The sequence below is a fragment of the Rhinoraja longicauda genome, chromosome 19 (genome assembly GCF_053455715.1).
Source record: "Rhinoraja longicauda isolate Sanriku21f chromosome 19, sRhiLon1.1, whole genome shotgun sequence".
Taxonomy (NCBI): domain Eukaryota; kingdom Metazoa; phylum Chordata; class Chondrichthyes; order Rajiformes; family Arhynchobatidae; genus Rhinoraja; species Rhinoraja longicauda.
The window spans coordinates 34,069,425-34,085,364 of NC_135971.1; the positions used below are offsets into that span (position 1 = coordinate 34,069,425).

At 43.6% G+C, this 15,940-nt stretch overlaps 1 protein-coding gene across 1 annotated transcript in view; it reads right to left on the minus strand.

Moving 5' to 3' along the window:
* Positions 1-752: 752 nt before the first annotated feature.
* The window catches only part of LOC144602960 (class I histocompatibility antigen, F10 alpha chain-like), a 31,930-nt gene continuing 16,742 nt past the window's right edge, over positions 753-15,940 (minus strand). The window contains exons 3-6 of the mRNA XM_078416082.1: positions 13,584-13,859; positions 10,489-10,755; positions 6,888-6,995; positions 753-851 (exon numbers count right to left, since the gene is read on the minus strand). Of these exons, the coding sequence (XP_078272208.1) occupies positions 811-851; positions 6,888-6,995; positions 10,489-10,755; positions 13,584-13,859 (692 nt within the window). The 3' untranslated portion in view covers positions 753-810. The remainder of the gene's footprint in view (positions 852-6,887; positions 6,996-10,488; positions 10,756-13,583; positions 13,860-15,940) is intronic.

A 15,940-nucleotide genomic window follows, 5' to 3' on the forward strand; every position in this document is an offset into this window, starting at 1 on the left:
GTGCAGTACAAGAGATTCAAGTGCTCAAAGTGCAAAAAAAAACAGCAGTAGGTAGATGCAGCACAACACAGAAGGCAAATAGCATATTGGCATTCAAAAGTAGGTTACTATTGTAATTATGGTACATGATCTGGCGAAGGACACATCATGAGCACTGTGTACACTTTGGTCCTCAGATTTAAGAAAGGATATATTGATATTGGATATCACCCAGACGAACATCCTGGAATAATCAAGTGCTGCCTTACCATGAATGGCTGAAGTCATTGGTTCTGTGTTCCTTGGTGTTGACACGAATCAAAGTTAACCTTATGAAGGTATTAAAGAGGTACGATGGGGTGATGCATTGATGGATAATGCATGGTGGAAAGGGGAAATAAAGGGACAAGACAATCCCATGTGAAACAGATGTTCAGCTGCACCTCGTCCAACCTTGTCCACTGCATTCAGTGTACACAATGTGGCCTCTTCTACGTTGGAGAAAGTAGCATAGACTGGTCATCCATTTTGCAGAGCAGCTGCATTTTGACACAAAGGAGGTTAGAATATTTGAGGTATTTCAAGAGAAATCGGATATATCTAAAAGAACAGGGAATTGTACCCTATGTGGAATAAGCACAGTAAAGGAGTTGAGGCCTAAATCAGATCAGCTGTGATCAGCATCAATTATTGCGTAGCGCTAATTTGTACAAATGCAGGACAGTGTATTAAGAAATTCTGTCATGTTTAGTAAATTTAATTTAACTCTTTCCATATATTTCAGTTCCTGCATTTCAATCACATCCATGAAATCTTCTATTCAGCAATTGGTTAGCAGCGCCTGTTCTGGTTTGGTTGAATAGTTTGATAATCTGAGGAGGGAAATTAAATATTAGACAACTGAGAAATGGCACAGCAGAGAACAGAACTCAGAAAGATGCAATTTGTTTATTCACTTCAACTGTTGATTCATCCCACATAACATTTTCCTTCAAGACATAATGTCACAGCGCCAGACACCCAGGTTTGATCCTCACTACGGGTGCTGTCTGTGCAGTTTGTATCTTCTCCGTGACTGCATAGGTTTTCTCCGGGTGCTCCAGTTTCCTCCCACATTCCAAAAACAGATGTGTAGGTTTGTTGGTTCATTGGCTTGTGTCCCTAGCATGTGTGGGTGTTCGTTGGTTGGTGCGGACTCAGTGGCCAAAGTGTCTGTTTCAGCGTTATGTCTCTAAACTAAACTAAACAAGAAACATAATATTCCTTCAATCAGTTTAGTTCATGCAAGTTCTATGTTATCCAACTTTCACACCCACACTAGGGTCAAATTACAGAGGCCTATTAACTCATAAACCCTGGCATCTTTGGTATGTGTGTGGAAACTGGAGCACAGTGGAAACCCATGTGGTCACAGGGAAAACATGCAAACTTCACACAGCCAACAACCGAGGTTAGGAATGAACCCATGTCTCTGACGCTGTGAGGCAGCAGCTCTATCAGCTGCACCACTCTGCCTTAATTTGCATCATGTTCAGCACAAACATTGTTAGCCGTAGGGCCTGTTCCCCTATTTCAGGGGCATTCCCATGCATCATAAAATTCTGAGAATTCAACACATTGGGTCCCAGGAAGTACTCCCAGCCACTTTGACCATCAGGTCCCATTGAAATTCCTCCAGATCAGTCGGACAGGCACCAGTTAGGCAGCAACGGCATGCAAGTGATTCATGTCCCTCCAGCCCCTGCATCTCCATGCACCCACGAAGGTGCACCCCAAACTCCACCATCCCTGGCAGTGCATTCCAGGCACCAACCACATAGTATGTAAAATAAACTTGCCCTTTGTGAAAAGCTGCAGCTTCTACCCTGCACTGAATATTTGCAATAAGTTAAATGCCATATTAGGCATTTAGTTAATTGGGATAACTTTAGCCAATTAGGAGGTGTGATTGCAAATCTTGTACAATATCATAAACAAAGTAAAATGGGACAAAGTTAAAATGGCCAGGCACAAAGAACAGAATAATCATGAACATCAATGACATGTAATTTTCCCCTCACAGCACAACCTTCTCTGGCCGTCTGAATAATATAGGTACTGAATAAAAACTTTGGGATGATCTGCTCCTGTGGTGCAAGACGTTGGTTGGGCAGCGTTTGGAGAATTGTTGTAAGTTTTGGTCATCCCACTATAGGGGTCATTAACAGGGCCTGAGATTCAGGGAGAGGATGGGACTGAAGGCTGATTAAATCCCCAGGGCCTGGTGGTCTGCATCCCAGGGTACTTAAAGAGGTGGCTCTAGAAATAGTGGAGGCATTGGAGATCATTTTTCAATGTTCTATAGTTTCAGGATAAGTTCCTGTGGATTGGAGGATAGCAAATATTATCCCACTTTTTAAGAAAGGAGGGAGAGAGAAAACGGGTAATCATAGACCAGTTAGTCTGACATCAGTGGTGGGGAAGATGCTGGAGTCAAATATAAAAGACGAAATTGCTGAGCATTTGGATAGCAGTAACAGGATCATTCCGAGTCAGCCTGGATTTACGAAGGGGAAATCATGCTTGACAAATCTACTGGAATTTTTTGAGGATGTAACTAGGAAAATTGACAGGGGAGAGTCAGTGGATGTGGTGTACCTCGACTTTCAGAAAGCCTTCGACAAGGTCCCACATAGGAGATTAGTGGGCAAAATTAGAGCACATGGTATTGGGGTAGGGTACTGACATGGATAGAAAATTGGTTGACAGACAGAAAGCAAAGAGTGGGGATAAATGGGTCCCTTTCGGAATGGCAGGCAGTGACCAGTGGGGTACCGCAAGGTTCGGTGCTGGGACCCCAGCTATTTATGATATACATTAATGACTTAGATGAAGGGATTAAAAGTACCATTAGCAAATTTGCAGATGATACTAAGCTGGGGGGTAGTGTGAATTGTGAGGAAGATGCAATAAGGCTGCAGGGTGACTTGGACAGGTTGTGTGAGTGGGCGGATACATGGCAGATGCAGTTTAATGTAGATAAGTGTGAGGTTATTCACTTTGGAAGTAAGAATAGAAAGGCAGATTATTATCTGAATGGTGTCAAGTTAGGAAGAGGGGATGTTCAACGAGATCTGGGTGTCCTAGTGCATCAGTCACTGAAAGGAAGCATGCAGGTACAGCAGGCAGTGAAGAAAGCCAATGGAATGTTGGCCTTCATAACAAGAGGAGTTGAGTATAGGAGCAAAGAGGTCCTTCTACAGTTGTACCGGGCCCTGGTGAGACCGCACCTGGAGTACTGTGTGCAGTTTTGGTCTCCAAATTTGAGGAAGGATATTTTTGCTATTGAGGGCGTGCAGCGTAGGTTCACTAGGTTAATTCCCGGAATGGCGGGACTGTCGTATGTTGAAAGGCTGGAGCAATTAGGCTTGTATACACTGGTATTTAGAAGGATGAGGGGGGATCTTATTGAAACATATAAGATAATTAGGGGATTGGACACATTAGAGGCAGGAAACATGTTCCCAATGTTGGGGGAGTCCAGAACAAGGGGCCACAGTTTAAGAGTAAGGGGTAGGCCATTTAGAACGGAGATGAGGAAGAACTTTTTCAGTCAGAGAGTGGTGAAGGTGTGGAATTCTCTGCCTCAGAAGGCAGTGGAGGCCAGTTCATTGGATGCTTTCAAGAGAGAGCTGGATAGAGCTCTTAAGGATAGCGGAGTGAGGGGGTATGGGGAGAAGGCAGGAACGGGGTACTGATTGAGAGTGATCAGCCATGATCGCATTGAATGGCGGTGCTGGCTCGAAGGGCTGAATGGCCTACTCCTGCACCTATTGTCTATTGTCTATTGTCTATGATAGTACTTTATTCGTTAGCAGGCAAGAGGCTGAGGGGTGATCTTAGAGAGGTAAATAAAATCAAGGGGCATAGACAGATTGAATGCATAGAATCTTTTAAACAGCCTTGTGTAATCAAGAACCAGAGGACTTAAGTTTAAGTTGAGAGGGAAAAGAATTACTAGGGAAGTGGAAATATGGAGCAACATTCATAGGGAAGTAGTTGAGGATGATACTAAAAAAACCCATTTAAAACACACTTGGACAGGTACATAGATAGGAAAGGTTCAGGGAGATATGGGTCAATTGCAGGCAAAGAGGTCTAGTTAAACATGGACTCCTTGTTGGCATGGCCAAGTTGAGGCAACGGGCCTGTTTCCATGCCATATGACTCTATGGCGCCGTGGGCTTGAAAAGCCAATTCCTTTCTGTTTCACTGCTAAATATTAGTTAATCACCCTCACTAATGGTGACCACAATGGCAAACCCATGACCACGACTCGTTTACAGTGATAATAAGCTAAAACCATTGCCTCACGTCAAATGTGCATGGCGTTGATGTTCAATGACTAAATTGTTGATGCTTTCATAGCTTTGGCAAGGTGGGAAATGGCTTGGTTCTGATCTGGGTGCTGGAACTGTTAGACATCTTGATACCATGAAAGCAGAACCTGTGTTTGAGGAAATATACTTGCTGACTGGTGGCACAGACAAGCAGTTCCTGGGAACATTGCATTTTGAGGAGGAAATATTACACAGCCAAGGCCAAGTGCTAGAGAAAGCAGCATGTCTGTTATTTCAATGGACACTCTGCTCTTCATCCTTCTTGTCATTTTGATCATCCAGTTTTGTTCATAATATTCTATAACATTTGCAATCAATTCTCAATTCATGACATTTGCAGCTGGTGTAAAGATACATCAGCCAACACCTTCTGACTTCCAATTTAGTTTAGTTCAGAGATACAGTTTGTAAACAGGCTCTTTGTGCCACCAAATCCATACTAACCACCAATCACCCATTCATAATAGATTTCACATCCACTCCCTACACTCTCAGGGTGATTTACAGAGGCTAATTACCTACAAACACACTCGTCTTTGGGATATGGGAGGAAACCGAGCACCCTGAGGAAGACAAATGCTCACCGGGAGAACGTGCAAACTCCACGCAGAGAGTACCCGAGGTCCAGATTGAACCTGGGTCTCTGGGGTTGCGAGGCAGCAGTTCTACCAGCTGCACCACCATGCTGCCCTACATTCAAACTCTAAATCCTACATTGACTTTCCCTTCCACTTGTTATGATGCAATATTCAATACAATAACTCCTTTAGACAGGGGAAAACTGAACTGCAATTCATCGCTAAAATATCTCTTACAACAACGTGATCACAGGCAAGAAACCCGTGATATAGATGACTTTGAATTCACACTAAAAGCCTGATCATCCAGCTCTCTTGGGATTTGGGAAATGAAAGATTTTAAGGACTGGTGCATGTTACTCCAAACGTACTTTAATTCCACTCATTGAGGAACTTGTTGAGCAAGTCAGTGGTTGAGGTGCATCCATACTCTTCTATCATACTTAAGCGGAGGAATAATCATGTTAATTTGCCTGAAGAGTCTCGAACCAGAATGACCGTTCCATGGTCTCTAGGGATGTTGCCTGACCTGCTGAGTTACTCTGGCACTGTCCCTCAGTCTTTCCCAATCTTATAATTCAAAAATATTCATCTTCATCTTCATCATTGAGAGTCATGGAAATATGCAGCATACAAACATGGCCTTTGGCCCTCTGAGTTTACACCAACCATTCTTGTACATAAATCCTACATTTGTCCCACATTCTCATCAGCTCTCCCCACATTGTATCATGCACAATCTAGGGGGAAACTAACTTACCAAACCACTTTTGGGGATGTGGGAGGAAACCATAGCACCTGGGGAAACCCACTTGGTCACAGGAACAACATGCAAACTCTACAGAATCAACAGCCGATGTCGATATTGAATTTAGGTCTATGGCTCTGTGCTGCCCTGTTTCACACTATAGTCCACATGTCATGTTGTTGCTCATTCATTCGGCTTTCCACCTTGAACCATTTCTCCCACCATTACTCACATTCCCACTTCATATTGAGTCTTCCAGCAACTGTGGCCAGGGTGGCGGCCACTGTGGCGCAGGGGTAAAGTTGCTGCCTTACAGCGCTTGCAGCGCCGGAGACCCGGGTCCGATCCCGACTATGGGTGCTGTCTGTACAGAGTTTGTACGTACTCCCCGTGACCGCGTGGGTTTTCTCTGAGATCTAAGGTTTCCTCCCACACTCCAAAGACTTACAGGTATGTAGGTTAATTGGCTTGTTATGTGTTTATAGGATAGTGTTAATATGCGGGGATCGCTGGTCAGCGTGGACTCGGTGGGCTGAAGAGCCTGCTTCCGCGCTGAATCTCTAAATTAAAGTAAACTAAACTAGGAAATGTTAAACTGCAACCAATCTGCCTAGTAGCTGACTTGGATTATGAACAGTGCGAGCCCCCAACAGAGCAGCACATTGTCACAGCTAGTACAGCTGCTGCCTCACAGCGACTCGGGTTCAATTTGAGTGACATCCATGTGGAGTTTGCACGTTCTCCGTGTGACCACATTGGATTCCTCCAGGAGCTCCGGTTTCCTCACACATCCCAAAGATTCGTCAGTTTGTAGTTTAATTGGCCACCGTAAACTGCCATTAGTGAGTGGGTGACTGGATGAGAAGGTGCAATGATATAGAATTCACGAGAACAGGTTGGCATGGACTCTCTGGGCAGAAAAGACTGCTTTCATGCTGTAGTTTTCAATGATTCAATGATATTTCTAGGATTTGGTGCAGTGAATCTATTACGTTTAACTATTTTTTAAACTCTGAATTCACATGAACAATTTTCAGACATCTGATTATTAGAAACATTTAACCTCAGCACAAAGGTGTGTTGACAGTCGTGACTGTCAAGCTATTTCAGGTGTCACTGCTGCCTTATCATACTTGAGGTCGATAATGTCTTCAAGTCTAACACCTTTACTAGCAACAGTGCATCACTATTTTCCCATCTTACCTTTCCTCTTTTTTCTCCACCAAACAATTACTGTCAAGACAATAGCCAGCAATATCAGCACACACACAGCAATAAGGCCTATGTGCCTGTCTTTCCTCCCATTTCCTTCTGAAAAATAAGAAACGCATAATTTTACAAATCAAGTGTTAAGCTGTGTAGATTGGCACTGTCGGAAGACTTCAGGGTGAAGAGGGTCTCGACCCAAAATGCTACCTATTCCTTTTCTCCAGAGATGCTACCTGACTCGCTGAGTTGCTCCAGTATTTTGTGTCTATCTATGGAGATTTTCAAGGTATATAAGATGATATGTTGTTTTGAATCATGTAGTTCCACACCATGGCAAATGGCCAACATCTGTTCTGTACAACTCTGTGATCTATGGCACCTTCACAGCCACAACTTAATTCAAGAAAGAAGGTGAATTGAAAGCAGAATGCTTTAACCCTATATAATCTAACACTTCTTTTGGGGAAAATGCTGGATTCTTTTAAGTAATGGCAGAACATTTAATTAATAGCAAAACAATAAAGTGCATTAACAGGGTATTAACAGGAAAATTGAAGAAAGAAGGAATTGCAGATACTGATTTTCACAAAAGCTTTAGTTTAGTTTAGTATATTGTCACATGAATAGCGAAGAAGGGATCTGCAAGCTGTAGGAAGATATAGATGAGATGGTCAGATGGGCGGAGCAGTGGCAGATGGAATTTAATCCTGAAAAGTGCGAGGTGATGCACTTTGGCAGAAATAACTTGGAGAGGGAGTACACCATGAATGGAAGGACCCTAGGGAAGACAGGGGTACAGAGGGACCTTGGAGTACAGGTACACAAGTCCTTGAAGGCAGCAGGACAGGTGGATAGGGTGGTTAAAAAGGCATATGGGTTACTGGCCTTCATTAGCCGGGGCATCGAATATAAAAGTAGGGGGGTAATGATGGAATTGTACAGAACACTGGTGAGGCCACAGCTGGAGTATTGTGTACAGTTCTGGTCACCACATTATAGAAAGGATGTGATAGCTTTGGAGAGGGTGCAGAGGAGATTCACCAGGATGCTGCCAGGGATGAAGGGCCTCGGCTATGAGGAGAGACTGAGCAGACTGGGGTTGTTTTCCCTGGAGCAGAGAAGGCTGAGAGGGGACATGATCGAGGTGTACAAGATCATGAGGGGCATGGATAAGGTAGATGGCGGGGAACTTCTTCCACTGGTGGAAGGTTCAACAACGAGGGGACATAGATACAGGGTAAGGGGAGGGAGGTTTCGGGAGGATGTGAGAAATAACTTTTTCACCCAGAGGGTGGTTGGAGTCTGGAACTCACTGCCTGGGGTGGTGGTGGAGGCGGGAACACTCACAACGTTTAAGAGGCATTTGGATGGGCACTTGAAATGTTACAACATTCAGGGCAACGGTCCAAATGCGGGAAAATGGGATTAAAATTAGACTGTGTTTGGTAACGGGCGGCGCGGACACGATGGGCCGAAGGGCCTCTTTCTGTGCTGTAGGACTCTATGACTCTATGACTCTATAACTGAGGCGCAGTGAAAAGGTTTTGTTACGTGCTAACCAGTCAGTGGAAAGAATGTACATGATAGATACAAAATGCTGGAGTAACTCAGCGGGACAGGCAGCATCTCTGGCGGACATCGACTCAGTCAGAAGGATCGTGACCCGAAATATCACCTATTCCTTTTCTCCAGAGAAGCTGCCTGACCAGCTGAGTTATTCCAGCATTTTGTGTCCATCTTCGCTGTAAACCAGCATCTGCAGTTCCTTCTTACACATGGACAGGCGACATTTCGGTTTGGGACCCTTCTTCAAAACTTTGTTTGAGAATTGATTAGAATTCCTTGAAAATGCAACAGAGTGGATAAAGAGGAACCCATAGATAATGTATAATCGAGCAGCAGTAGTTTGCAGGTGTGAAAAGCCTAAAAGTCAAAGGCAAAATGCTGGAAATACTCAGCAGAATAGGTAGCACAACAGGGCTGAGAAACAAAAGAAATACAATATATCTGGATTTCCATCAGGTATCTGATCATGTGATGTAAAGGCACATGGCTTATGACATTGGGGGTAATAATTAGCATGAATGGCAAAACAATTTAGAGCAAGTAGAGAGTTGTCTTAAAGGAGCGTTCAGGTTGAGAAACTGCAACCAGTGCATGAAAGTCAACTACTTAGAGTTGGTATTCAGAGCAGATGAAGGGCGTGCTGGCACTGTGGCCTAGATTGCTGATGATACATAGACAGGTTGGAAATTAAGTTCTGGAGTATGTCAACCGTCTTTAGAGTGAAACATCAAATTCCTTAGTTGTGCATTGTTCGAGGGAGGAAACGTTTTCAAAAGTGAGCATTTGTGTCGGTCAGTGCAGAATAGCTGGAATCAAACTAGTACGATCGCTGCTGGTCAGGCAGACCTATCTGGTGGGCAGGTGTGATCGGTAGATTTTGATGTACGGGCATTTGACGATACTGGTTAGGTCAAGTGAGATGGTAATATTTTTCTTTACAGAAGCTGTAACTTGCATCACAGAACTTACTTCATTAGGTTTACTTTTATTATTGCCAGAGTTCAAGATACAGTGCAAAGGTTTCTTTTGCATGCTATCCAAATGGATCAGATAATACTATACATAAATAAACTCAAATACAATAGATGGAGCAACGAGGAAGATGCAGAGTACAGAATAGAGTTCTCATCATTGTAACGCATCAGTTCCATAGTTCATGTTCAATGTGCACAATGAGGTTGAGGTGCATCGTACATTACACCAATATTATGCAAGGCCACTTCCAAAGCCTGATTACAGATGGAAAGGGGGCGTTCCTGAGTCGGGTAGTGCACATTTTCAACTTTCTGTACCTAGAGCCTGATGGGAGCAGGAAGGAGGAGGAATGGCCAGGGTGGGATAAGTCTCGTTTTCCAAGGCAACCTGGTGTATATTGAGTCAATAGTGGGAAGTCTGGTCTGTTTGATGATGTTTAACTCTTTGTATTTTCTTGCAGTCTTGGGCAGAGCAGTTCCCAAATCAAGTTGTGATGCAACCAAACAACATGCTTTCTCCAGCAGCATCTATAGATGTTTGCAAGAGTCACCAGAGACATAATGAATATCCTCAGTCTCCTGAGGAAGTAGAGGTGTCAGTGAGCCTCCTTGGTGATGTGGTCAGTTTATGACAGAATATTGGATAGATTCATGCCATGGAACCCGAAGCTCTCAATCATTTCCACTTCGCACCATTGATTCGGATTGGGGCATGTACTCCCTCAGTGCCTTGCTGTTATTCATTTTTTATTAAAACACACTTTTCATTGATTTCAGTTCCACCACTGAGAATCTTAAATGCTCCTTCCTTGTATATTAGCTATTTATTTACTTTTGATATATTTTCCGTTGAGAAAGTCTTCTGCTCATTGTGGAGAGTGGGTGCTGATTACATGATGGCTTCGGGCAACACCACTACACAAAGAAAGTTTAAGCATCTTGGAATATGGGATTCAGTCACAATTATTAAAATGGAAACGACAGAAGATAATGATAAACTGTTTCATTAATACTTCAGCTTCTTCTATCTATGAAATAATTTTTAACGTCCTTACCCCAGATGATGGTCTTCCCACCGGGCAGGCTGCTGTGATCGACATGACAGGAATACTGTTTCCCATCATATGGATCATACTCAAGGACAGACCTTAGATGATATGTTCCATTGCTGTTGGGTACGACCCCAGAAGATTTGGTCTCAGAGATATGTTGACCATTCTGCAACCAGCTCACATTGATGGCCGGTGGGTAAAATCCAAACACAGTGCAGTACAGGACTGAATGATCATCAGGGCGGGCAGCGAGAGAGACCTCAGGGGAAACTACAAGACAGTAAGTTGGTTATTTTCACCTTCAGTAAAACTTGCAGTCACCCACCACAAAATATTCTTCAGCCCACTGCAACCACCAAGCGACTGTCTACATCCGCCCCATTTTGCCTCTTTCATCACCATTACCCAACCACGAGGTTGCAAAGAGATGGTACTGTTAAGACAGTACACAAGAAAGTTTGAAAGCACGTACCATTCGATTCAAGAACAGGTTCTTCCCCACTGTTATCGGACCACTGAATTATTCTCATGTAAGATAAGGTGTTGTCCTGATCTACCAACTAACATTTGTGAACCATGCACAATTTTTGATCTGCAGTTTCTCTGTAACTGTAATGCTATTAGTTCAGTTTAGTTGATTGTCACATGTACCGAGGTAGAGTGCAAAGCTTTTGTTGCACGCTAACCAGTCAGCAGAAAGACAATATATGATTACAATCGATCCATTTACAGTCTACTGATATATGATAAGGGAATAAAATTTATTGCAAGGGAAAGCCAGCATAGTCAGATCATGGATAGTGTGAGGGTCATCACTGAAGTAGATAGTTGTTCAGCACTGCTCTCTGGTTATGGCAGGATGATTCAGTTGCCTGACAACAGCTGGAAAGAAACTGTCCCTGAATCTGGTGATGTGCGTTTCACACTTCTATACATTTGCCTGATGGGAGAGGAGATAAGAGGGAGTGGCCAGGATGTGACTTGTGCTTGATTATGCTGCTGGCCTTGTTGAGGCAGCATAAGGTACTGTATAAATGGAGTCAATAGAAGGGAAGTTGGTTTGTGTGATAATCTGGGCTGCGTCCACAATTCGCTACAATTTCTTGGATGGAGCTGTTTCCAAACCAAGCTGTAATGCATCCTGATAAAATGCTTTCTATGGTGCATCTGTAGAAGTTGGCGAGACTACAATATATTGTAACTGTATATTCTGCACTCTGAATATTTTTCTCTTTGCACTGTTCTATTTGTGGATTGCTTGATTGTTGTTACGTGTAGTATGATCTGTCTGGATAACACAGACAAACTTTAGACTTTATCTCAGTTCACGTGACAATAATAAACCAATACCAACAGCAAATGTTTTCACTAAAATTGACAATGATAAATAATTGACAAGTTACAAAATAAAGGCCAATTGGGGAGTGGACACGCTTAAAATTGGAAGTATTTTCACTCGTCTTCAATAGGGGACACAAGTTCCGAGATAAAAGAGACCAGTCATTTGTTTAGAAATCTCTTTTTGCAGAGAGTGGTCATCGTCTGGCAATCTCTACCTTAGAGATTTGTGAAAGCAGGATCATTGGAAGTATTTTATGTGGCGGTAGTGAAAGATCGGGGTATTGAGAGCAATGAGGAAATGGCACTGAACAGGTGTAGAGGCATGAGGAACATCAGCCATGGTCATATTGAATGGTGGGAGGTTTGAGGACCAAATGGCTTACTTGGGAACTTGATAACTGAGGAGAAACTGGCTTCTGTAAATTGTCTCTAGCTTGTGGGACAGAACTAATGAACGGGCGTTTGCTGGTCGGTGTGGACTCAGTAGCCCAAAGGTCCTGTTTCCATACTCTATCACTAAAATACACCAAAACTAATCTCCACTGCCTGCATGTGATCCATATCCTTGTATTTCCTGCATCTCCATTAGCCTGTCCAAAACCTTCTTCAGCACCATTATCATGTCCGCCTCTACCACCACTCCTGGTCGTGCATTCTAGATCTCTCTGTGCAAAAAAAACACTTGATCTGCACATCTCGTTCACATTTTGCCCTCTGAAGCTGAACACTGCTCTATAGAGATGTGTGATATAGAACCCATTAGGGGCTGTCAACTGTGGTCGAGAAAAGCCATGGTTAAGTAATATGAAAGACATCAATTACACTTTCTCCCTGTCAAACAGGGGTGTAACGCTGAGGCTCTGTAAGGCGCTGGTCAGGCCGCATTTGGAGTATTGCGAGCAATTTCGGGCACCGTATCTGAGGAAGGATGTGTTGGCTCTGGAGAGGGTCCAGAGGAGATTTACAAGAATGATCCTAGAAATAAACGAGTTAACATATGATGAGCGTTTGACGACACTGGGCCTGCATTCGTTGCAGTTTAGAAGAATAAGGGAGAACCTCATTGAAACATACCAAATAGTGAAAGACATGGATAGAATGGATGTGGAGAGGATGTCTCCACTGGTGGGATAGTCTACAACTAGAGGTCATAGTCTCAATATTAAAAGACATTCATTTAGGAAGGAAATGAGGAGGAATGTATTTTGTCAGAGGGTGGTGAATCTTGGAATTATTTGCCACAGAAGGCTGTGGAGGCCATCAATGCATATTTTTAAGGCATAGATAGATAGACTCTTGATTAGTATGTGTGTCAGGGGTTATGGGGAGAAGGCTGGAGACTGGGGTTAGGAGCGAGAGATAGATCAGCCATGATTGAATGGCAGAGTAGACTTGATGGGCCGAATGTTCTAATTCTGCTCCTATCACTAATGACCTGATGACTCAGTTGGCTTCCTCCATGTGCTCCAGTTTTGTCCCACATACCAAAGACATGCCAGTGAGTTAGTTGGACGTTTCAAATTATCCATACTGCAGCTGATTGAAAGGAGAATCAGAGGGAGCTGAGCGCAAGTTGTGAGAGAGAAAGCTGTGGAACAGTTTGGTGACATTGCATTGAAAACTAGCTTCGACTCAATGGGCCAAATGACCTTTCCCGTTGTCATTATTGGGTCAGAGATAATATTACTCATTGCCTCAGAGTGAAATATTGCTCATTGCCTACCATCACAAAACAACACTCTTTGTTCTGAACTCACCTTTTCTGGTCAGGTATGTTTTTCCAATTGCATAGTATGTTTTCCATAAATCCACACAGTCATTTTCTAACAAGCTCTTGAAATAACGGTTCATTTTTTCATTCTTGTCCCATTTCTCTTTGAACGGCTCAGCTATTGGATCATGCACCGTCCACTTTAGTTTGTCCTTATCAAAACTAAATGCATATCTTCCGTCATAAGCCAACTTCAATATCCCTACATTGGGACTGCGATCGTTCACCTCACAACCAAACTGCCCTTGAACATAGTGATAATCTGAAAGAAAAACAAAATAATTATTTGGTTAATTGTTATGACTCGGGTAATTTCTGAGCACCTGGGTCCAAGTGATTTATATATGTCGCAAGTAACAAAGATCACAGCACAGATCCCTGCAGAACTCTACTGGTCACTGAACTACAGCCTGAATATTTGTCCTTCCGCTACACTCCTCTATCCTGGGGATTTATCCACCTTAATGCTCTTCAAGTTACCCCAACACCTCCTCTTGCTTAACTTCAAAGTGCCCCTGCATGTTAGTATTCTCCAAACTGATCTCTCTATTCTCCATGTCTTTCTTGGTGAAATCAAATGCAAAGTATTTGTTTTGTACCTCGCCTACATCCACAAACTCCAAGCACATAATCCATTCTATATCCTTAAACAATCCCACCTTCTCCCTCGTGTTTTAAATATAGATAGAAAAAGATGTGGGACTTACTGTAATCAGACTCGCCAAAGCAACTTCGTGGTCTCTATTGGCCCCTATAGTTTTAAGCTTTAGAGATACAGCGCAGAAACATGCCCTTCAGCCAACACTAGGGACCATTTACATTTATACCAAGCCAATTAACCTACATACCTGTATGTCTTTGGAGTGTGGGAGGAAACCGAAGATCTCGGAGAAACCCCCCACGGTCACGGGGAGAACGTACAAACTCCGGACAGGCAGCACCCGTAGTCAGGATCAAAGCCAGGTCGCCGGTGCGGCATGCACTGTAAGGCAGCAACTCTACCATTGCCCCACTGTGCCTCCCTCTACTCACCCACTTGAGTTATTCCCTCCTTTCTTTACATTCCTCAAAGCTCCTGTCTGATTTCATCCTCCTGAACCTTGCATGCACTTTTTTTCTTTTTGACTAAAGTTACAACCGTTTTGGTTATGCAAGCTTCCCTTACTTTGCCATCCTCCACCTTCGTCCTCACTGGAACTGGTGATTAAATAACTCATACATAAATCATAGGAGTCACTGTATGTCTTTGGAGTATGGGAGGAAACCAAAGATCGCTGGTCAGCGCGGATTCATCTCTAAACTAAACTAAAAAACGTCAATATAACCCTAGGATTTTGAAAGAGAAACACAGTCAAGCTGTTGGTGCTGGAGTGGGCCAGCTGCTGCTGGGGGTCCTAATGTTGGCATTACCGTTTGCAAGTCATGATTTGTTATACTGGCACATTGCACATCGCTCAGCTACCTGTTGAGCATGTTTCCGAAAACCTCATACCCACCAGGTAGTTTGGAATTGGGGAGCCATTTGCTGGAGGAGGAGGGGTGGGGTGCTGGGGTTGAGATGACCCCATGAGTGGATTTGTTGGGCAAGGAATGACATTGATGCTTGTGGTGAGACTGGCTTGACCATGTCTCTTTGTCTCCAGATACAATCCCTACACATCTTAATGCCTGACTTAATCCATGTCCAGAGCTCCTCTTTTGGCCAATTTGCTTCACATTCTTTGTTGGTCCCATTCCGAATTACTTGTACTCGAGGTGCACGCGTAGCTCAGTTTTGATGCTGGTACATTTTGTTGACGTTTCCTTAGCCACCTTGGTGATTCATTCCCTCTGTCATTGAAATTCATTGTTTTGCATACCCAAGGTATGCAAAGAGTCTTCACATGAAGGACACCGACAAAGTTATAAAGTATCCTACAGGTCTTCCTTTGTTCTTCCACCTCCCCCCACCCCCCTCACGGCGGTTCCCTCATGCCAAGTCCTCCTTTGTTCAATGATACACTACGAATGTCATTGAATTAACACAGTAATGGTGATAGGGCTTATTGACTTTCAATATTATTAAGGGGTTGGACACGTTAGAGGCAGGAAACATATTCCCAATGTTGGGGGAGTCCAGAAGGAGGGGCCACAATTTGGGAATGGGGGGTAGGCCATTTGGAACTGAGATGATGAAAGACCTTTTTCAGTCGGGGAGTTGTGAGTCTGTGGAGTTCTCTGCCTCAGAGGGCAGTGGAGGCCAATTCTCTAAATGCATTCGGGAGAGAGCTGGATAGAGCTCTTGGGGATAGCGGAGTCAGGGGGTATGGGGAGAAGGCAGGAACGGGGTGCTGATTGAGAATG